Raw genomic sequence first — 22,313 nt, 5'->3', positions numbered from 1 at the left:
CGTGTGACGTGACAGTTTCATGTTTGGTGTGAATTACATCAGCTGCATGGGGTAAATAAAACACACCATGGCGCTTGTTTAAAGACAAACATGAAGATTGATCCCCCCCCCCCCCAAAAAAAAAAAAGTGTTATCTACTTAAATGACGTTTTCCTCTTGTAGTGTGTTACAGCAACACACTTCCTGAGGTGGGACATTTTCTAAACAAATTAAGGCCTGCATGTGATAAATTCAAAACAGCAGCCACTCCTCTTGAGCTCTATTTGTGCATTGCAGTGTATTTCCTGATTTCATGTCTGCAACACTGTGTAAACATTTGAAAGTAGCCTACATATAATAAACAATTTGACTATGACATTGTTACGATAATATATATATATATATTTTTAAATAATACAAAATAACCAATGATTTGCTGCAGAAAGGATAAATTCCCTATAATAGGCCCCATTTGTAGTCTGAAACCTTTACTTTCAAGGGGTGGAGTTTATTATCATGTTTAATGCAGCAGTGGGAGGAAACACAGAAACAGAAGTCCGTTAGTGCCACCAAGTGGTTTGTCTTTGATGATGAACCAGCGGGATCCTCGCTCCACAAAAACCTCGGAGACTCTGATGAGACGGGACTCTTGTTGTTCTCAGCGGACATTATTAAGTCAAGCATTTTGTCAAAGCAGTTATTAACCTTCCCTGGATTATAACTTTTTATTTGATCCTTTTCTGTTGGACTCTGGGAACCATCCTGCCCGAAAAAACGTATTTTTCTTTTCCAAGGGTGTTGCGTTTCTGACATGTCTCTGAGCCGCACTGCTGCTGTGTTGATCTTATTGTTCACAGGTGAGTTCATGAGTCTGAGCAGAGAAGGTAAGAAAACCCCTTCAGAGTGTTTAATTGTATTTCATTTAATACACATTTCATTTGGTTCCACTGGTGGAATAAGATCCTTTGATTAAGTAAACATTAATACAAGAAAGTGAAAGTCATGTTTTTTTAAGTACAAGTATGAGCAATGCAGACAAGCTGTTATATTACAGTATATGACTGGATTATTGTAATAGTACATATTGTGTATTTGCTTCTTAGTGCAGTTTGATGAAAGTATAAAGATAGAAATTTTCAAGTATAAATTCTTGAAATTTTTAACTTGAATCATAAATGTATCTTTTTAAAGTAATTACTTTTTTTTGATTCTTTGTAAGTCTTATCCAAGACCATTTATAAACACGTGAGTATAATATGTTCGATTGCTGGAAACACTCAAACCTCTTCCTTCCCTGCAGCTGGGAAATACTTTCATCTCAGCAGTAACAGCATTTCTATGAGACGCAGATGTGCTGAATTTCTGAGGTGACTGGATGAATACAAAAACCCAGTCATCCTTTTAGGAATGAAGAGCTCCTCCTCAACATCTCCAAACATGAAACTGGCCAGAATCCAATCGGGGTGAATTTAAAATGAGCTGTAGTTGTAGCTGCAGCTGCCCCCCCCCCCCCCCTCGGTGCTCCTCTCTGCTGGCTGACCAGGCAGTTTAATTACAGCTCGGCTCCAATCACGGCCAGTTAATTACTGAGGAGTCCCCCCTCTGGGCCGAGTGTGTTAAAGCCGTCATTTAATCCTGCAGGATGATAACGTGACCGGAGACTCACCCAGGAGCACCTGTGGACGAAGATGTAGAGGGGTTGAAAGGGTCGTTATCTCGTCTTTGTCTTTAGAGATAGATGAAAGCTCAAACAGGGAAAAACCTTCTCGTGTCACGACTCATCCCTGCTGCACGGACTCAGCCTGCCTGCAGTATGCATGTGCCTGCGGTAAAGTCGGCACTGTGACTGGTGTCTGATGCACAGCGGGTGTCAAGGTCTTGGTATTCTGCACCCTCAGTCGTCAAGTGTCAGAAGAAGAATTTTGATTCTTTATTTGAGTATAAAGCTCCAGTTCAACATGATAAATCTATATAAAAAATATTCTGAAAGTTCAAATAATTAGCGTATCTTCAGGCCAAACATTTGCTGGTTCTGTGGATTTGATGCTTTTTCGTTTTGCACAATAGGAAACTGGACAATCTTTCGGGTTTCATTCGTGTTTTATTCTATTAGTTTATATCCAAAAATCTTAAACTGAAAGGTAACTACATATAAATGTAGAAGATTAAAAGAACACATGTAAATACTCAAGAAAAGTACAAGTATCTCAAAACTGCACTGACAGTAAGTGGAGGACAGTTTCCTCAGGCCCTGTATGTAATTAGAAATACATGATTTTAATAGCTATATGCATGATGGTGCATGTCACCTGAGGTAATGTCTGTCTCTGCATGGGCCCTGCAGAACTTCAGACCGATGATCTTATCCTGTTTATTTTCTCTTAATTCTCTGTGGACATTAGATGTGTTACTGAGTGGAACATTTGGCTCTTTATGAGCTAAAATGCTAACGTCGGGTTTCATCCACAATCCGGAGCAGCTTCCAGAGTTTGGGAAGTTGAATGTGATGCGTCATTATTAATAGAAAGTGTGTTAAGGTGACCCACATTTGTTCAAGGCTAAGTGTGCCAAGAAAACCAACAGAACTGAGCAGAAGCAAAGGAAGCAGAGCAGGAGCTGAGATGGGGGTGGAGGTTGACAGGCTGGAAAGTTTGGCAGCCCTTTGAGTCATTTTCTGGATTTCGAAAGGGATAATGTGCCCGAAGCGCTACTGCTGAGACAACGGGATAACAGTGAAACATGGAAAGTGATGAGTAAGAGGCCCACTGTCCAAGTGAGTAATGAAAACATGCTGCTTGTCCGAATGCTTGTCGAATTTACTGTTAAGTTTCACCACATAATAAAAGCTAGAAAACACGACCACATCAAGTCTAACAGACTGTCTCTGTGCTCACGTCTACAGCAGTTTATTCAAGACACAACATGATCTTCAAACCATTTGAAAGATGTTTGTGTTTTCTGATGCTGCTCGCAGGTTTAAAACCCTCAGCAGTTTCCATTAGAGTCACTGATTTAATATCCAGGTGTCTTTGGACAGGAATGTTATTGGTCTCATGTTAAAGGAAGCCTGAAAGGAAGTTATGGAAATGAGACTGAGTGGGGAGAATCAGGCGCATGTCCGCCTGCCTCTGTATGACCTACATTTTGTACGCCTCAATCACAATATTTCACGGACCTGTGAGTCAGCCTTGGACATCTTGCAGTTAGGAAACTTGTGAAAATGTTTGTTTGCTGTTGTTTTTCCAGCTGGTTCCGGGACCATTTTGCACGACAGCCATAATGACTTTGCAGTGGAAGACGACACTCCTCAACTAGACTACCAAAGTACGTTTGGGAAAACACACCCACACTGGGGGTTGGGCCATATGACAGTACGGCCCACCGTACAGTAAACAATCAGCCTTTTCTCTCATACTCTAACACTGTGTAGCTAACACATGCAGCTTTAAGAAGCTTTGCAATAATGTCTATGTCTGTATTTATGTAGGCTATGTAAGATAGTTGAGAGATGTGTTCATGTATCTGTATAATATGGTTGGGACATAAATCTGTTGTTTAGTTAGATAGATAGTTACTTTATTAATCCCACAAGGGCAAGTTTTTTTTCGCTACAGCAGCATTATAGGTACAGGAAAGCAATAAAACAGTAAAATATTAAATATAAAAATGCACAGTATATACAATAAAATAGAATAATTAAATTAAAACTAAGCAATAGTTCAAAGATTTAAACAAACAAGAAAACAGACAACCAACGGTGTTATTGTTGTGTGATGTTTGAATGTGCAGTTGAAAAAAACCCATCAACCAGCTTCTGTGGTTTGTAAATGTGACATAGTTCAATCGAAAAATCTGCCAGCAAAGTTAATGTAGCTGCATTGATAGATGCTGTTTTAGAGGGTGATGTCATGCCAATCATTGGTATTAATATCAAGTAACACTCTCGGCATGATCTTTAACCAAGAAGCTTCAACTTGCATCAATGCTCATATATTCGTTGTCTTGTTGACCGGTTAGAAAAACAGCTGTTTATGCCGTTTAGCGATAGTTTATAAAGGTAGTTGTTGGATAACGTTACTGACAGTGTTGATGCATGAAGCTAGCTGTTGTTCAGAGCAATTAGAATAGCTGCGTCGCCAGCTCGGTTCGCTCGTTATCTCGCCAGCTACCAAACTGAGGCAATTTTATGTTGCAAAAAAAACAACAACAACTGGTGTATTGACCTTGTTTGGACAATTCAAAACAGATTTTTACTTCAGGTAATGACAAGATCAACTGTACCGATAAACAATGCAAATAGCGTCAAGATATGACTTTGCAGTGGCCGTCTTCTTCCTGCTACGGTCTTTCTAAAAACTAAGCAGCAAAGCCAACTTCTAACAAAAGCCAAGCCAAGGCAAGAAAAACACCAAATTCAATCAAACTGTTGAAACCCAGAGAGACTGAGGGCAGATTGAACTCTACAGCGACTCACTAGCGCCTCTTAAGGTACCGAGTGGTATTACAACACAGGACTTGAATATTACATATTGCACCTTTTTAAAAATAGACCCTAACTGGTGCCATTCTCCGGGTCTGACCAATGGTGAGGTGACCTGCCACTCCCCCCGCGGCGGGGCCTACAGGAGCACACTGGGGACCCGCTGTGAGATGAGCTGCGACCGAGGATACCGGCTGCTGGGAAGAAGCTCGATTCAGTGCCTCGCCAACCGCCGCTGGTCAGGGACCGCTTACTGCCGCAGTACGATTTCAATTTTAAATTTGTATCGGAGGATTAATTATTAGTATGCTATGATTTTCCTACTATTAGCAAATCCCATGAAAAGACTGTGTGTATTCAAAGTGTTATAGCTTATTAAAAACAACAACAACAACAAAAACCTTCACTGTTGCCCAGGAACTATGGAAACACAAATTATCAACACTGTGGCACTTGTTGACATGTTCACTTATTCAACACTGGAAAAGTTCATTTTACTCACTGGTACAACAAATCTGTGTTAATCCGCTGCTGAAAGTAGTCCCCAACAACTACTCTATTTCATGTTCTAGTGACAGTAGTTTGAGACTACAGTGCCCAACTGTAATAATTAGTACGATTTACTGGGTGGGATTATCCGTTTCTCTCGAAGACATTCTGTATATTGAGTCTGTGTCGACCCTTCACTCAACACGTCGTGTGCGTTTGCTTCAGGGATGCGTTGCCACGTGCTGGCCCTCATTCCACACGGCAGATACAGCTGCACTCAGGGCTTTGTGGTGGACTCCAGGTGTGGCTTCAGCTGCGACCCCGGCTATCGCATCGAGGGGGAGCACTCACGCACCTGCCAGCACGGGGGGTCATGGAGCGGAGTGCAGCCAGTGTGTTCAGGTACACGGCACCGTCTTAGTGTACAGCTGGTCAGACGTTCAAAGTCACAAGTCTTGTCTGTCAACTACAGTTTTAACTTACTGCCATAATGTGGATTTCAATTCAGTCCATCTGCAGCGGTGTGTAGTTTTCCATCATTCTCTCACAAAGACGGCTCCCTTTGTGTCCACTCTTGCAAAAAACAAGGGGATTTCCTGCTGCGTCCTTTGAACTGAATTCAAGCCGGGGCCTCTTTTGTTTCAGTGTTCATATTCAGCTTTTTAATTTCAGTAGCGGCGCGACTATTTTAAAAATCAATTTCCTTCCTCTGATGTCTTCAGTATTGTTTTCAAGTTTTCCAACGGTTTATTTCAGACACTGATCCCCCAAAGATCAAGTGTCCTCCGTCCAGACTCAAGTTCGCGGGGCCTGGAAAGCTCACGGCCAGGGTGACCTGGGACCCCCCCGCTGCCACAGATACTGCTGACAAATCACTCCAGTATGTCACTCCTTTCATTTTATTCCCTTCTTTCCTCTTCACTTTACAAGGAAATGAAACATTTGGCCTCTCTCTGCAGAGTGATATTAGTGGGCAAGGAGCCAGACACCGAATTCGAAGAGGGAGCAAACATTATCCGTTACAAAGTGTACGATCAGGCCAGAAACAGAGCAGCCTGCAAGTTTATTGTACGTGTTGAGGGTAAGCTGCCAAACTGACACAAGTTTAAGTACAACACGTGAACTTCAGGCCAGTGTTGGACTGTACATGACGACACGCTGAATTCTTTGTGTCCGCCGTGATCTCCGTCCAGTGAGAAGATGTTCGGGACTATCTCCACCTCTGCACGGTTACCTCAGCTGCTCCTCTGATGGGAATAACTACGGCGCAACATGTGAATACCACTGTGATGGCGGACATGAACGGAGGGGGGTGTCTAGTCGTGTCTGCCAGTTCAACCGCAGCTGGAGTGGAAACCCTGCGGAGTGCGTTCGTGAGTATTGAGTCTGCACAGAGCACCGTATAACAGAGCTTAAAGTACAAGTAACAAATACAATGATATAAAAACACCACATTACAATTAAAGGTCCTGAATTCACAAGTTTACTGAAGTAAAAGTACAGAAGACTTATGAGCAGATTGACTGATATTAGTATATACTTTACATACAGTTAGGTAGTTTAGGCCAGTGGTTCCCAACCTTGACCCTTACAAAGAGTCACAAGATGAACCTGTGAGGTCATGAGAGGATTAATGGGGCCATAAAAAAACAAAAACAAAACAGCAATAAAGTTCTCCTGAACAATTTTGTTTTCCTTATTTACTTGCATGTTGTCTTTGCTTTTCCTGTGAAGAATTGGAGGATTTGACCTCTTTGGGACACAAAATGTGATTTAAATACAGAACTTGGCTGCCAATTGCATATTGTATACACGGCAACATGCATAAGTACATGTGAGGAAGTATTATATGCAGGATGTAACTGTGACTTTGTGTTTGTAGCAATGGAGATTAAATCCGATGTAACGACAGCCTCTGCTCTCCTGGATCAGTTCTATGAAAAGAGGCGACTGCTCATCCTTTCTGCACCCAACATATCTGACCCCGACTACCAGCTGCAGAACATCATGATACAAGTCAGAGAACATTTTGCGGCTCGTGACCTCACATGATCTCCCCGACACATTTCTGCAGAACAAAAAGAACCCCAAAATCTGTTTTTCTTGTTTCCAACAGAAATCAGACTGCGGATTAGACCTGCGACATGTGACCGTCATCGAGCTCCTGGGCTCGCCGCCTCGAGAGACGGGCCGCATAAAAGAAAGTCTGCTTCACACTGAAGTCATTGAGGGTTTGAGGTAATAATCACATACTTCATCATTTAGTTATTCAGCAGTTTCATGGTTCATTCTGGCAAAAAAGTTCCTTGAAATGAAACATGTCCATCCTGAAATGGCTTCTTTTTTTTTTTTTTACTCCCACTGGCATTAACAGTAGAGAGTTGTTTCTCCTCACTCTTTAAATGTCAGGAGTTTCCTAATAAAAACGTAGCCTCCATTAGTTTTAATGAAAAAAAAAACCTCTGCAAAGATTAACACGGCTAAAAAAAAATAGCTACATAATCATGGCAGGGTATCAGTGATGGGATTTTGACAGGACTGACAAAACATCAATAGTAAACATCTGGCTCGGATTCCCCTGAAAAACAGTGGCATTCTTTTGAAGTCCACCATTTCCTGCCAGAAATAGACACAGACGTACAGAGACTAATTCTTCCTACAAGAGGCACAGATAAAGATTTTTTTTTCCAACAACTGTGCAATTTGAGTAAGGGGCACTGCTCAATTTTTCCAGACTGGAAAATCTCTCCCCAACATTCAATCTCTCCACTGACAGAAATCCCAGAGCTAACCGAGAATTGCATACAGAGGCACATGGTGTGAGTGCATTGCGAAGCACTCTGGCAAATCAGAAAAAAAAAAAAAAAAAAAAGGTTGAAGTAGAAGAGGGGAAATCATCGCATCCAAAGAATTTTACAAAGTATTGAATGGAAAGCCTTCACGATTCAGATATATAGCTGAACTAATTGATACTCTAACAATAAGAATAATAAAAGTGACTGAGCACGTGGAGTGATGAACACAGAATTATCACGACACATCTACAGTGTTTCAGACTTCTTATTCTCGGTTTACGGGCACAACTGTCCTGTTTTGGTTCACGCTCATTGCCGTCATAGCGTCTCTTCCGGTCACAGCAGACAGCTGTTTTCAACAGAAAAAGAAAAACCCACAGCACAGTAGCTGCTGACCAGCACTAAACAGCAGACAGTCAGCAACAGGCTGATGCATGTGGTGAAGCATTCTGAGACCTCAGAGCTAAAAAAAGAGGTAAACGTTGAACTTATTTCAGTCTAGTTCCCAAAAACATGACTCACCAGCACATGATATCAGTGTTGTGTTTGAGGTCTGCCATCAAGTGGCCAAAATACAAAAACTAAAATAATGCTTCTTTAAACCTCGGGGACATGACAACACTCAAACACTGACATATCATCACATTATAAAGTTGATATGGCAAACTTGTTAGTGAACAGGTGTTTATTCATTTCATTTTAGCAACGTTAGCATTGGTTTGCTGTTGTGTTTCTGTCCACGTATCGCATCAAAGTCAAATTTCTGCTTTCTTTTAGCTCCATTTTTGGTCTCTATCAACTCCCGACGCAAATATTTGGCTCTTTAGCTGCAAAATTTTCTGTCATGTGCACCAAATAGTTGCTAACTTTGTCTCTCTGCTGTTTGGTATCGGGCACAGCAGTAGGTTTCTGAGCTATCTCATTGTTACTATGAAAATATTGATTATTTACACAAGTGAAATCCAAAGGTGAGTGGACTGTCACTTAGACAATGTAATTGCTTGTATTGTCTTTCTCTGTAGGCAAATATTCAGAATCTCCAGGTTCTACTTCAGCATGGTTCTGCTGGACGAGCTCGGACTGGACCGAGAACGCTTCATTATGCCAATGGGGTCGGATGAGCTGTTCTCCTACATAGACAGCTTCATGCTGGATGAAGAGGAACGAGAGAGGCTGGAGCTTCACAGAGATTTCTGTGACTAATTTAATAAACCTTCCTGGTTGCCAGAGCAATAAACTCATCAGCATTACTAACACAAGAGGAGGAGGGACAAACCCACGAGAAACCAGGTCAGGAAAAACATTTGACGGGAAAAGAGGACGAGGCGGCAGATTCTCGTGTTCAAATGTGATCAGTATAAAACACTGAAGTGTTAGCACTGTTTGCTTTATATCAAATCAGCTGAGGGGCACCGAGTGCAGAAAATGATCCCGACAGAAAACACAGTATATAAAATTGGGAGTAAAACACACCAGCAAATATATGCGCAAGAAGTGAAACATGACTGTAGAACATTTGGTTAGATGCATGATGTGAATTCCTAATTTTCTTTAAAAAAAAAAAAAAAAACAACCTTTGTTAGTAAACCTGAAATTTTATGAAAGCCAAAATTCCCCAATTATTCATACTAATAACTGTTAAGTATGACAGAAAGTTACTGGCTAGATTCAGAGTTGCAGAGTTGAGGAAATCAAACATGTGTTGGGTTGAGTTAATTTTATTTGGTGAACAGAATATTCAAGGCAACCTTGGAGGTAAATATAATAAAATCTACATTTAAATGCAACTAATTATCTAAAATAAAGGGATTTTAATGCAAGTTAAATAAATATAATTTTAATGTGATAGTAATCTAAAACACAATGATTAACCTAAACATCCATTTGTTGCGTGCAACACCCGATACTCTGTATATTACCAGTTTATTATGAATTATTTTTCCACATATTAGTGTAAGTCTGTACACAATTATAAAGAAAAGAATGACAGATGAAAGCACCGTTTCTGTGCTAAGTGCTGTGCATGATTTTGGATTGCAATAATATATACAGCCTGAATTTTAATGTCAATGCTCTAAAAATAAATTTATAGTTGTGATTCTTTGGCACATTTTTGAACAGTAACTGCAGTCAGAGGACGTGTGTAAGATGAACCCTGTACAGGAATGCAGATGTGAGCAGATGTGTGGCGATCAGTAGGCCGACGAACTGTGTGACTACTCACTTCAGTAGAGAAGCTTCTGGTCAGACAAGCTTGCAAAGATAAACAAATCCAAATTCTTGTGTTTGTCTCGGAGGCCTCGGCTTCTCTCTGTTCCAGTCTGTGGATTCTTTTCGAGGGTCCAGGCCTGTGATATCCTCATTTGCCCTCGGCCTTGCCCATAGTGGAGCGCAGTACAAGAGTGCCCTCTGCCCATGAGTCGGGGTACTGCATCATCTTCTGCCACAGATTTACCTCTTCATCAACAGAGTCCAATTCCAATTCCTCTTTTCCTACTTTTACCCTGCCTGCAGGGATGAAGATTACACAGTGAAATCAGAATTAGTGTTGGCAGAAAGCCCTTACTCTGTTAATTTCACACAGGAGAAAAACACATGGATGTCTTGTAGGTGCTTTAGCAGTAATATAAAATAAAGTGTCTCTCAAAGACAGTGAGACTTTTACAATAAAACCATTTAAAGTGGAAGAAGATAGATATGGCATTACTTGCTCTTTTTATTGAAATTAATTAAATCCAACTTCAGTCCAGTTTTAAGCCACTGCTCCCCTCCCACTGCTCAAAACAAGATCGAAACACTGAATATTCGCTTCAAACTACATTTCACATGTAAGACCTGAAAGCCAGGTGAAAAAGAAAACATCAGGATTTACAAAGATTTGTCTTATACCTATTCCGGAGCTGAGTCGGACTCCTCCCAGGAATTCATTGCTCAGCATGGCCTCTTTGTCCCACACAGTCAGCTCCAGACACATTCCCCTCAGCTGCTCCAGAGCCAGCTCCTTGTACACAAACGTGTGGTCGTAGTGGGGGTTCAGGTTCTTCTTCACCACTGACGTCTTCCTCTTTGCGTTCTTTGCCTTAGTTGGGAACAAATACCTGCATAGCAGGACACACCAGGTCACTTTAAAAAGACGAATACTTGTTTGAAAACAGTGAGTATTGCCAGTTCATTACCAACCCTTTAACAAAGCTGTCTGATGTGGCTCCTGGTTTCATTGCTGTCAAATTCTTTGCTTCCTTAATCAGGACATGCAGCTCACCCTCTTCATTGGGAACTGCTTTTTTGCCTGAAGAGGAGAAGACATACACTTTTAGAAATTTGAGGCAAAGTGTATCAGAGCTAAAAGCAGTTTTCTTATCGAAGTTGTTTTTTTTACCTTTGGTTTTCCCTGACGTTGACTTTGTAGGCGTGACATACTTCAATGAAATCATCAACTCTCCTCTGTACTGAGCAAAAGCTGAAGCCAGCACAACAGAAGCTGCCTGTTTGAGAAAAGCCCATTATTTTTTAGGACGCACAAGAAACCTGAACCCAGTAAAGACGCTAAGCCTGCACACTAAAACCTGACCAATACTGAAAGGCTGAGGCAAAAATCTAAACAAGCAACCACATTTTCTGAGGTTTCATTGAATGAAGATATAACAAAGACACAATTTTGCTATTTCATGAACTGCAATGTCTTTTTGCAAATCTGCCAACATGTGCACTGAAACCCAGATAACAGATACTCATCAGCGAGAGCCGAGATCTATAATGTTCAGGCCTGAGTCCTCAGAGCCAATCAATAGTTCACCGTGTATTGATTTGCTTGATATTTGGGCCCCTCACTTTGATTTTAAAATGCGCTTTTTGTTGTCTATCTTTGACAACCTACTTTACACGGTGTTGATTTGTCTGTAATTTCAACATATTATTGTTGATATAAGACACAAGTGACAGAGCAACAGCCCCCTTCAGGTCTTGTTTCTTGAGGTATTTGCATCATTCACCCACACAGAATGGAAATAACCAAATCCTTCCTCCTTGAAAGGTATTCTGTAAAGTGTTTTGGACCTGTAGTGGCTCTGTGGAGCTGTAACTCTATCCGTGGATTCCCATTTTGTTTGGCTCATGCACCCCACCATTTACCCAATGTACAGATGGTAGTACAGACGGTAGTACTGACTTTTCTGGCAAACCTGAATGGCACAAATTATATCTCTTTTTAAAGAAAAATCTGCTTTGCAAGTGTTTTATGAGAAAAGAAAGGCATTGAATTTCTTCTTCAGACTTCAAGGATATATAGTATATAATGCATTTTGTTGAATAACACTGTATACACAACGGAGTGGAACACTCGAGTGTAAACATAGTCCCTTTAACAAACAGCACATCATAGTACGGTGAAGAAAATATTCCACTTTCTCTGATCTACCTTCGGCGTGAGAGCCATACAGTCTTCATGTGGAGAATCAAGGTCTCTGCAGTCCAGAGGGATCTCCAACTCTCCCAGGAAGGTGTTGCGGCTGAGGCGACCGTGATGCCACACTGATATATACATGGAGCGGGTGGACAGCTGAGAACGGCTGATGGGGTACTGGTGGAGGAAGAGAGAAGATGTGATGATCAAAGGCCCGTCTCACTGCTGACGGACAGGTCTTATTTATAATTTGACTGGTCGGCGGCTGAGGGAGTTTTAAATAAATCATGAAACATAGATGACAGTCAAACATGAATTAAGATTTTATTAGAAGTTGCTTTAAAAAAAACTTCTAAATACCTACCTTCCTTCTCATGGTTGAACAACAAATCTTAAATTACAGAACCATTATCAGGTACAAATAGATCTATAAAGCTCATTTCCCTTCCGGCAACCTGCCTCTATTTAAGCTGACTACATTGGAAGCCACGACGAAAATCAATATTTGACGACAGCTATTCGAAACTACAATATCAATAATAGTAATCTTAAGGTTTCTGTAGGTGTGGTTAATATTCAATATTTGCAGCAGGTATCTCGTAGGGTCGCTAATCTGGGAGTGTCATTAAGTCAACAGGATAAGGTTAACAGCAGCTCTCCAGTTAAATAAACCATCACCTTTAATGATTCATTGTAGACGGGATTGATGGTGTTCCTCTTGATGCTGGTCTTCCGTTTGCTCTGGCGAGATTTGTCGGGGAGTAGATAACATTTGACATAACTGAAACACAAAAACAGAAAAGTATGTCAAACGGCGTTTCTCCCAGCGATGACTGCTGGTCCTTCTGCAGCACTTCCTAACTAAATGCTGAGAAAAAATATCTGTTGACATTCAATTTCCTGTGAAGCTTGACTAATCACCTCTGGGATGTGATTATAGAAACTCTGTAAACACAGCAACCTCTTATCTACACTGATCAAAGCTGTGTTGACATCACTGAGCGGTGTGTGTGTATGCAGTAGAAAAATGTGTCCTTTCAACAGCCGCTACTGTGAATGCCATTCGCGCTTCAAATGAAATGTTTTGCCTGTTGGGGCTACACATAACAGCTACACTTGATATAATATTTTTTTTTTTTTATTACTTACGGGTTGGAAATGTGCCGTGAGGCATCGCTGTAAGCCAGCCCGTGGCACTCCTTGATGAAGACCTGGAGGCTCTGGATATGTTCATCGTAGCTTATGGAGAAGACGACTTCTCCGCTCACCTCCACGCTATCAAAGTCTCCTGCTTCACTGTAAATACTCATCAGGCTGCCCAGTGTGCTCTGCGCAAACAGACATGAATAAAGATTTGTTCCAAGTTTCTTTACCTCCAACTGTTTAATTACACATATTAATGAAACGGATATTTTCTAAAAGCTTAAATGCTGTAGATCAGTTTTAAAAAACAAAACAAAAAAAACCCCACAGAAACAAAGCAGCTACAGATGAAGAAAATGCTACAACAGAAAGCAGGCCAGGGACAAACAAAGTAATTAGAAATGACCAGAATGCCCTGCCAATATCTAAATCCAGAGTGACACCATGAAAGTCACTTTGGCCTCAGCTCTGCTTTCCCCTCAGGCCCCTGTAACTATAGAAACCCTTTGGTAGACTTTACACATCAATTTCTCACTTCCGAACTTGCAAGAGGATATCCTGAGGTTAGAGATGTTCGTTCAGATTAGTTAACATCAGTTCTATGATGAGGCATAATAAGCTGCCCTTCAACAAGCATTTAGAGATCTAATATGAGCTGTGCAAAATGTCAGTGTTTGTACCCTTGAGCTGTGCAGGCTGGTGGAACGTGAGGCCATTGTACTTTTATGAAAGCTGACCAAGGTGTCAATATCTTCCTCCACCTCCTCTTCATCTTCCTGTGGCACCTTAAAAAAACATTTAGCAGGCTTATCACACACACACACGCACTGAAGGAATTTTAAACCCACTAGATTTAATAAAGAATTTGTGGTATATAGAAAAATAAAACAATAACTCATAACATAATGGTTCACCAGAGAATCTCTACTGTTGAGTGAATACATTGTTAATAGACAAGTCTGATGCAGAAGGGAAGTTGAAGAAAAAACTTTTGCAGCAAAAAAAAATTCATCGGTCCAATACCATTAGCTGGAAAATATTAATGTTTGCAACATCAAAAGAATATGCCAGGTTTTGGCTGCTACTATCAGCTACATCCATTTGGCAGTGACGTTCATTCAATCACGTCAGAAAGTTTTCCTACGTCAGCTGAAAGGGGAGTGTGTCCAACGGTTTTCTGTAACTTTCCAGAACAGAAGGTTTTGAGGAAGCAAAGTAGAAGTTTGTGGCACAACTTCACCAACTGCCAAGGTGCACGGAGAAGGACAAAGAGTCTACAAGTTGTCAAAACTCCAGCAACACTATCAGGATGTGGAACAACTTTAATATCAAACCAACGTGTTTCAGCCCGTGAACCTCATCAGGGTCAGCCAATGTTAAGAGGAAAGAGGCCAAACCCTGATGTTGACCCTGATGAATTCCACAAGCCGAAACCCGTTGGTCGAATATTAAAACAGAAAGCTTTGACACTCATTTCAGGCAGTGATTAGCCTGCTGCTAAAAAAAACAACAACCTGAAATGGCAGTATTTGAGATTCTGAAAAGTGAAGCATTACGAAAAAACGTCAGCAGGATCCCCTGTGGTGTTTCTTACACCCGGGTGCATGCTCGTGCTTTAAGAAGGGGAACAACTCGGACACAGTGTACAAAGTCCCAGTCATGAGATAGTGAGAGAATCAGTAGTTAATTGTACCTGCACACTTCTAACTTGTGAATCTAAGCCTGGTACAGAACGGCTCCTGTCGCCCATTGAGGCCTGAATTGAGCCACATCCATCCCGCAGATCCAGTGTCGATACAGACTCTGTAATGATTAGTTTAACACACATTTACGCACACATTTTACACTCAACAACAGCCCTGCACATGTTAGTGTGAAACACTAACCGGAAGGTCGTTTGATGCTCTTCTTAAAGAGTTTATCCACATCCAGCTCTGGGCTTTGATTGACCGGTTTTATTTCTGAGGCCTAGCGTGACATAAAAAGAGGAAATGCAATCAGAGAAAGAAAAATAAATAAATAGTAATCTAACACCATGGGAAAGTATCTTACAGTCTGGGCTTCTGAGTTGGCACTTTCATTGCTGACAATATCTGCCTCGACTGGGACGGTCCGAGAGGAAATGGTGGATCCTGATGGGCTGGACCGAACAGAGCGGCTCTCTGTCCTGGTTGGCAAAATAAATTAACATGAAATTCAATTAAATGTGCAACACTTTATTTTTTACATTAATACAAAAATACCCTTTCATGTTCAGTGTCTGTTCCAGAGTAAAGATGTCTATCCTTTGTCCCATCCCAGTTTATTTGTACGAGTTTTGTGACCTCGATTTTAACAGCAAAAATCATGAGCGCTTTAAAATGTGCAGGGCGGGAGCTTTGTCTACCCCTTCAGGCAGGGAGAGTAATTACAAAAATGCTGTTGACACTTAATTAGGTCAGAAGCTCCACTGCAGCTTACTCTGTCGCCACTGTTGTGGTTTTAAAAGGGTGAATAAATTGTTTCGAATTTATACTCATCCAGCCAGTGTGTAAATGTCTCAGACACCAAATGTAAAAACTGCATACTGTGAAATATACACAGATTTATTTGGCGGTGAAAGGCTCAATCAGCATTGCGTGAACAGACATTCATATAAAAATAAAGTCCCACACTTTAGATTTAATTAAATTACTTCAGTGGACATTTCAGGCCTTCGATTTTGCTCAGCATGCAAACTGGGAACTGTGCCCTAAAATGTACAAGTTTATTTGGAGGGCCGAGTTGTTCATGACTCTACCTGTAACGACAAGGACAGCAATGATTTATCATTTTTCTCTATTTTAATAGCATAATCACAAATGAGGTCACGCATAAGAAAAAAAATTGCCCCGGCGGTTTCTCACATTGTTGCATGTTAATCATTGACAGACCTTAACAATGCATAATATTTAGGTGAGTGTTATTCAAAACTAAATATGCTGCATTGTATTAATTAAATTTTTCATTTTACTACAACATATTTCTGAATTTTCAATTATGTCTCCAATATTTGTTTTGTTTTAGTGGAAACTATGAAGCCTAGAATTTCAGGCAATTAATGAAATGTGTGTTATTCTACTTTAATATTTCTTCATCATTATCTGATTATACAATAATTTTTTGTGTAATTTATATTTACCAACTTTCCCTATTAAGAAATACTCTGACTGAGCTTTAGTCATTGCAGCTACAGACTAAACCACATTTCAAAGACGGTTCACTTGAGTAAACACGAAACTGAACTTTTGGGTGGAGGACTAAACGCTGCACTTCCTGCTTCGAATGTTACTTTAAAGTTAGTGTTGCTTGTTAGTATAACTACAGGTGAGTTTACCTCTGTTGCTCGGGCGTCACATGTCCAGACTCGGTCTCTGTTTTACTGCTAGTTATACTGGCGTTTTCTGCCGACTCCGTGTCGCTGCGAGTTGGCTTTGACCAGGCGTCGTCCTTTGATTCGAAGGATTCCCGTGAAGTAATGGAGCCCAAGTTCTCGCTTGAATTACTGTCAAACAAAAATGTGACAAAAAGGTTGAGATATTCTTAATGTGCGCTCTGAAAAACTTTACACTACCGTTTCAAAAACAGACCAAACTGATGTGAGGAATGATGACGCACGTTTTGTTAACCGTCTGATTGTTCTGAAGAAGAACAGGAGGATCTGGGTTTATTTTAGCACTTCTCAAGAGCATTTCTCCCATTGTCTCCCGTTTCTTCACTACAACACCGAACAAAAAAAAAAAAAAGAAGTTAAAATCACACATTCATACAAGTTCAACAAAACTCTTTCATGTTACGGCAGTTTTTTTTTTTTTTTTTTTAACATTTCTCTCCTTCTGTGGAGGAACTGGAACAACATTGCTGTGACTGTGGGCAGGCCGAGTTCTGTTTGCATTCCTGATTGAACCGGTGACATCTACTTCCTGTTCCTGTACTCACACAGAGGCCTCTTTTTCAGGGAGATCCTCACGAGGTCGTGCCCAGGCGCTGTAAAGAAGCGGTTGACCCTTTGATTGTAGAACCAATCTCCTGTCCTTTTCTCTAGCTCTCTAGAATCAAAAATAAAAACTTAATTAAAAGGTCAAAACTGAGCAGAATTTACATTCAATTATCAGTTAAATCACAGATTTGGCAATGGTAGGCCAATATGTGTGAGCTGTGTACTTTAAGCAATTTGGTTTTTGCAACACATTCAATACGTTATTATTGTTATTACTGTACACTGTGACATTGCTTAAAAAACAGTTCTGGCTTTTCATAGATATATTTAGAAATGTCAGCTCAAAAGGTTATGGTTGGTAAATGAGAACGAACAAGTAGAGCAGGTTAAATGTGTGATCAGATATGTTGTACAGTGGAGTATTGATACAAGTTCCATTACTTTCTCACATCCACATAAATAGTGGGTGAGACCACCAGTGATTTTTCACAGACAAATATTTGTTGACTAACAGTTACTGCGAATTAAAAAAAAAAAAATTCCAATTGAAGGAAAATATATCTAAAATATACCAAAAATTTAAAGATCATAAATATAGGCTATCTAGTGATTTCAGTGTTAATATTTTCTGCTCGATAGCAACTTTAAAATGGGCATTTACCTAAAAAGGATAATGTGTTTGTGCACCGTGTGAAATGTTCCTTTAATGACATGAACACAGCCACCTCTGGTCCCTCATAGCTTAAAACTAAAACATTTGTCCGTTTTAGGAAACTGTTTAGGTTTTCAAAAAAAAAAAAAAAAAATTAAAGCACATATTTGTGACTTAAATATTTCTATGTTCAGAAGGTTTGAAAGGGCTTGAGGCTTTTCACGGGATTCATGGCAATCAAAAGAAAAGTAAAAACATGAAGAGCAACCTGACTCTACAGATCTATTATTATCAAGATCCAATATTTGCAAGACTACAGATTCTAGCAAGTGAAGAGAGACTACAAACAAAACGTCTCTTACGTTTCTTTGCCACAAACGCTGCACAGCCAGGATCCATTGGGCTGGACTGTTTGACATTTGCGGCACACATCGTGATTGCACATCTTACACTGTCTGGAGAACATAGACAGTCGACTCATAGGCTCCAGGCACCGGCCACAACTACGCTGACTGTATCTTCCACTGCCACGTTTGGCCCCTTTCCTCTTAACATCCAGTAACTCTGACTTCAACTTCCTGAGACAAAAAAAATTAAAAAATACATAAACATCACACTGAGTTTCACATGAACAGCTCTAGCACAAGTTTGAGCACACCACAGCAAAGTATGTATTTAGTTGATTTTTTTTAGGAGAAAGAAAAAAATGGAACAGCCGAAGCAAACAAGCATTTATGTAAGTGACACTTTCCTTTGAATGTAGATGTAGGGTTATTTATATGTTTATACTTAAAAAAAACAAAAAAAAAAAACATATTTTGGCAAGTAATCATGATCATAGGACAAGGATTGCTCTTTAACCAGGAACTACACCTTTATTGATATAATCTGCATAATCTGCATTTAACAATCTAACAATAATAAATATAAACCATATTGAAATGATTGAATTTGTTTAATTACTAACACGTTGAACTGACTGAATTCATAATATCTTCCATATTTTTGTCCTTCTATAACTGGTAAGAGGGGAAATGTAACGGGAAGTGCTCAGAAGTCGTCTCACCGCACTCGCTGGTCCTCGCCCAGCCTCAGCTCCTCGTCCCGTCGCAGCACTTCCAGGATCAACTCCTGCTCGGAGTCAGACAGGAAGCCCAGGTTGATCATGTCAGCAGCCTCAGGCATTGTGCTGTTAGGCAAGAAGAACCCTTAGAGCAGGTGAACTTGCTCAGCTTGGCTACTGTCGCATGGAGATGATATCCCTGTACAAAGAAGGGGACAAAGAAGAACATCAGGAATCTACTGAAAGGGTTAAAAACACTTTGCTGTGTTAATGTAAAAAAAAAAAGAAGAAATCTGACAGAACTGACAGATTTGACATAAAAGAAGGTCTCGTAGGATGAACAGCCTGTTCTTCTATGATCTTCTGTAAAACAGGAACAGTGACATGATGATGCCCCGTGGTTACAATACAGATAAGCAGAAACAGATATGTGATCTTAATCAAATGAGTGACCACTCTTTCTTCCTGTTGGCCTCCATGCAGAGAAGCTCTTTCTGCCATTACTGTCCCACTATATAACTCAGCCCAGCTGGAGGTGCCTAATTATTAAGAAAGCAGAAAAACAAAAGTACATACTGCCTCATTATATAATCTAAATGCTGTTGCAGACAATCTACAGCAACTTTGGAGTAAAAGGGTTTGAAAACTGCAGTAACTATGATTGTGCATGAGAATCTTGATAAAGCCATTAAAGGTTTGTCATTTCATAATGAGGTCAAGCTTCAGTCTACAACTTTGGAACAAGTTTCTGGCTCAACCGAGCTTCCCAAACACGATAAATGACCAAAAAGAACCAGGAAGCAAGACGATTTAAAAATCCCACGGAAAGCCTCTGCCAGGGTGAAAGGTTGTTTTGCGTGAGACAGGCAAAAACAATATTAACTTGGCCACCGTGCAGGGTTCCCACCCTCTAAGGATACAGAGAGCCGGATGGAGTTGAACAGCTTAACCATTTGTTTAAGCTTAACATAAAGCTCGTCACCCGTCATGTTTACGTCTGAAACTTAATGCTCCATTTGAAATGCTCCCATGTAAGTGATGTGATTAAATGTGCCTGTTACCCAACCCAAGCAGTAGAAAAAATAAGCCGCATGCAAAATTGGAGACTTTTTTTTTCCTCATTGTTTGAATACCTCAGGCCAACTAACCAGACTGTAAGAATACCTGCTGGGCAACCTCTAGTTAGACAGTGGTGAAAAAAATATATCAATACAGCAATGTAAAAATACTACAGTACAAGTAAAAGCCCTGAATGAAAAATCCTACTTAAGTACAACCCCCCCCCCCAAAAAAAAAAAAAACAAGTATTTGCAGCAAACTGTAGTTGGCGTATTAAAGTAAAAGTACTAGTTTGGTCCCTTTGATGGATAAATGATCATACATGACATCGTTAGTTTATTAATACTGAAGCATCAGTGTGTGAGCGGCATGTTAGTGTTGCAGCTGCTGCAGGGGGAGTTAGTTTGAACTACTTTATCCAGTTTTATAAACAGAGACAGCAGACAAATCTGAGAGGTCATCAGATGATTTACTGAGGAAAAAAAGAAAAAACAAAGTTCTGATACACAAATCTGTTTCCAGTGTTTGGACTTTTTCCTGATCTTTGATTTTTGGCGAGATATCAAATCATTTGAACATTTATTGAAATGAAACCATGTGAAAGGTTTAGAGGGCTAAATCACTATTTGATGGATCTGATAACAACTCGTAGACATCCGAGATGTGATCAAGACTACACATTGCTTTTCGTAAGACGCCAGAATTCAAGGTCTAAATCTTTAATAATGTGTTGTATTTGAAAAGCTTGCTATATTATCAATTGTATTAAATCTTCATCTTAAAAGTCCCTGAAGCTGTCAAATGAGTACAGCGGAGTCGTTTCCCTCTGAAATGTAAAGGAGTGGAAGCATAAAGAAGTATCAAATAAAAATGCTCAAGCAAAGTACAAGTACCTCAAAATGAAGTACAGTACTTGATTAAAAAGGTAGTTACTTTCCACCACTACTTCACCTTCAAGGAAATGGCGCATTTGTCTGTACTAGCAGACAGACTTAGTGCTGCATTGACTGGAATAATCCTTTACAAACACCAAACAGAAGTAATTAAAGAGGGAAATTACATATAAAACACACACACACACACACACACACACACACACACACACACACACACACACACACAAAGAGCCGAAAAAGCGCATTAGTTTTAGGCACGCTTGTGGACAATAACAGGGGGAATCCACGACGACAGACTGCAAATATTGTGCGACATGATAGTTGCCTTTCCGGCTCATCGATCTGCTTTTAATTTGGGTTTTTAAAAAAGTCCACAAGGAGATCCCAACGATTAACGGTCAAACATTAGCGCACTTTACCGACGGACAATTTAAATGAACGCTACAATGTTACATCAGATATCTACACAAGAATTGAAACAGTTTTACTTTAAACCCCACAGAAAAAAAAGAAGCTGATTTGTAAAGTCAGTACAATTGTTTTTGCTTCGTAGATAAGTCTAAATCAAATTCTCGTGGCGGTTCAAATAGACGCACCTGCAGGTAAAAGTCGACGGCTCTGCGTCACTACGAGCAAGGGCGAGATATTCATGACTAAAAACACAACAAAAAAAATATAGATAACAAGCCAGCCTCGCATTTAGGATGATATTAACGTATAGATATGAACTTTACTCACGTTTCTCCTCGGCTTCGACCATAACTGTGCCTCCTCCGCCTCTCCACCGTTTTTTTTTTCCGGCTCCCGTCTCAAGACCTACTGACTATGTGCACTGCAGGACTCCCAAGTACCGGAAGATAAAGGAAAGTTTGCAGCGTACAGGCAGGAGCGCCTCTCCACATTTTCCATGACAGGTGCATTTCCTTTGCTCTATTTACCGCAAGGGGAGCTGCATGTGGAACATTTTAGCCATTGAAACTGGCCAAGAATGAACTATCCGTCCACCGAAACTGTTTTCTTTTTGTTTGGAAACTTGAAGCAACGGGAAGTGCTTGGCTTTAGTTTTTTTTTCTTGTTCCTGTTGGTCAAAAAGTTAACTGAATCAGGCGGGAAACGAGTGAAAATCTTTATACAAGCAAATACAGGAAACTATTTAATGCTGCTGAGATGGCGACTTCTTATAGGCTACTATGCCATTATTTGTTGTCAGTAGTGGAACGTAAAAGTAGGTACATTTACTCAAGTAGCCTACAATACTTGAGTACAAATTTGTACTTGTACTTTACTTGAGTATTTCCAAGTAATGCAACTTTATACACTATATCTCAGAGGCAAATACTGTACTTTTTACTCCACTACATTTGTCTGGCAGCTTTAGTTAGATACTACTTACTTTT

General features: G+C 40.2%; 2 protein-coding genes across 3 annotated transcripts; one reads left to right on the top strand and one right to left on the bottom strand.

The window, feature by feature from the left end:
• Positions 1 to 538: 538 nt before the first annotated feature.
• On the top strand, positions 539 to 9,841 carry srpx2 (sushi-repeat containing protein X-linked 2). 2 transcript variants are annotated; one of them, XM_069694281.1, is made up of 10 exons: positions 539 to 836; positions 3,226 to 3,303; positions 4,529 to 4,720; positions 5,174 to 5,350; positions 5,705 to 5,828; positions 5,908 to 6,029; positions 6,142 to 6,321; positions 6,831 to 6,964; positions 7,065 to 7,186; positions 8,766 to 9,841. In XM_069694281.1, exons 1-10 carry the CDS (start codon positions 791 to 793, stop codon positions 8,944 to 8,946), a joined length of 1,356 nt encoding a protein of 451 aa, XP_069550382.1. In that variant the 5' UTR covers positions 539 to 790; the 3' UTR covers positions 8,947 to 9,841. The 2 variants fall into 2 exon arrangements, with proteins under 2 accessions (XP_069550382.1, XP_069550383.1); XM_069694282.1 differs by lacking the exon at positions 4,529 to 4,720.
• Positions 9,302 to 21,876, bottom strand: sytl4 (synaptotagmin-like 4). Its single transcript, XM_069694280.1, has 17 exons — positions 21,655 to 21,876; positions 18,965 to 19,160; positions 18,261 to 18,476; positions 17,246 to 17,355; positions 16,925 to 17,024; positions 16,644 to 16,811; positions 15,341 to 15,455; positions 15,175 to 15,256; positions 14,982 to 15,091; positions 13,969 to 14,064; positions 13,295 to 13,473; positions 12,824 to 12,926; positions 12,161 to 12,322; positions 11,123 to 11,228; positions 10,924 to 11,032; positions 10,633 to 10,841; positions 9,302 to 10,251 (listed from the first exon to the last, which is right to left on the bottom strand). Exons 2-17 carry the CDS (start codon positions 19,081 to 19,083, stop codon positions 10,103 to 10,105), a joined length of 2,133 nt encoding a protein of 710 aa, XP_069550381.1. The 5' UTR covers positions 19,084 to 19,160; positions 21,655 to 21,876; the 3' UTR covers positions 9,302 to 10,102.
• Between the last annotated feature and the right edge of the window lie 437 nt (positions 21,877 to 22,313).

Source organism: Brachyistius frenatus, unplaced genomic scaffold (genome assembly GCF_029030835.1).
Source record: "Brachyistius frenatus isolate BFR_SWC_R1_liver_20210118 unplaced genomic scaffold, ASM2903083v1 Contig_17, whole genome shotgun sequence".
NCBI lineage: Eukaryota > Metazoa > Chordata > Actinopteri > Embiotocidae > Brachyistius > Brachyistius frenatus.
The sequence above is the reverse complement of the archived record's forward strand: the minus strand, read 5'-3'. Positions and strand labels throughout refer to the sequence as shown.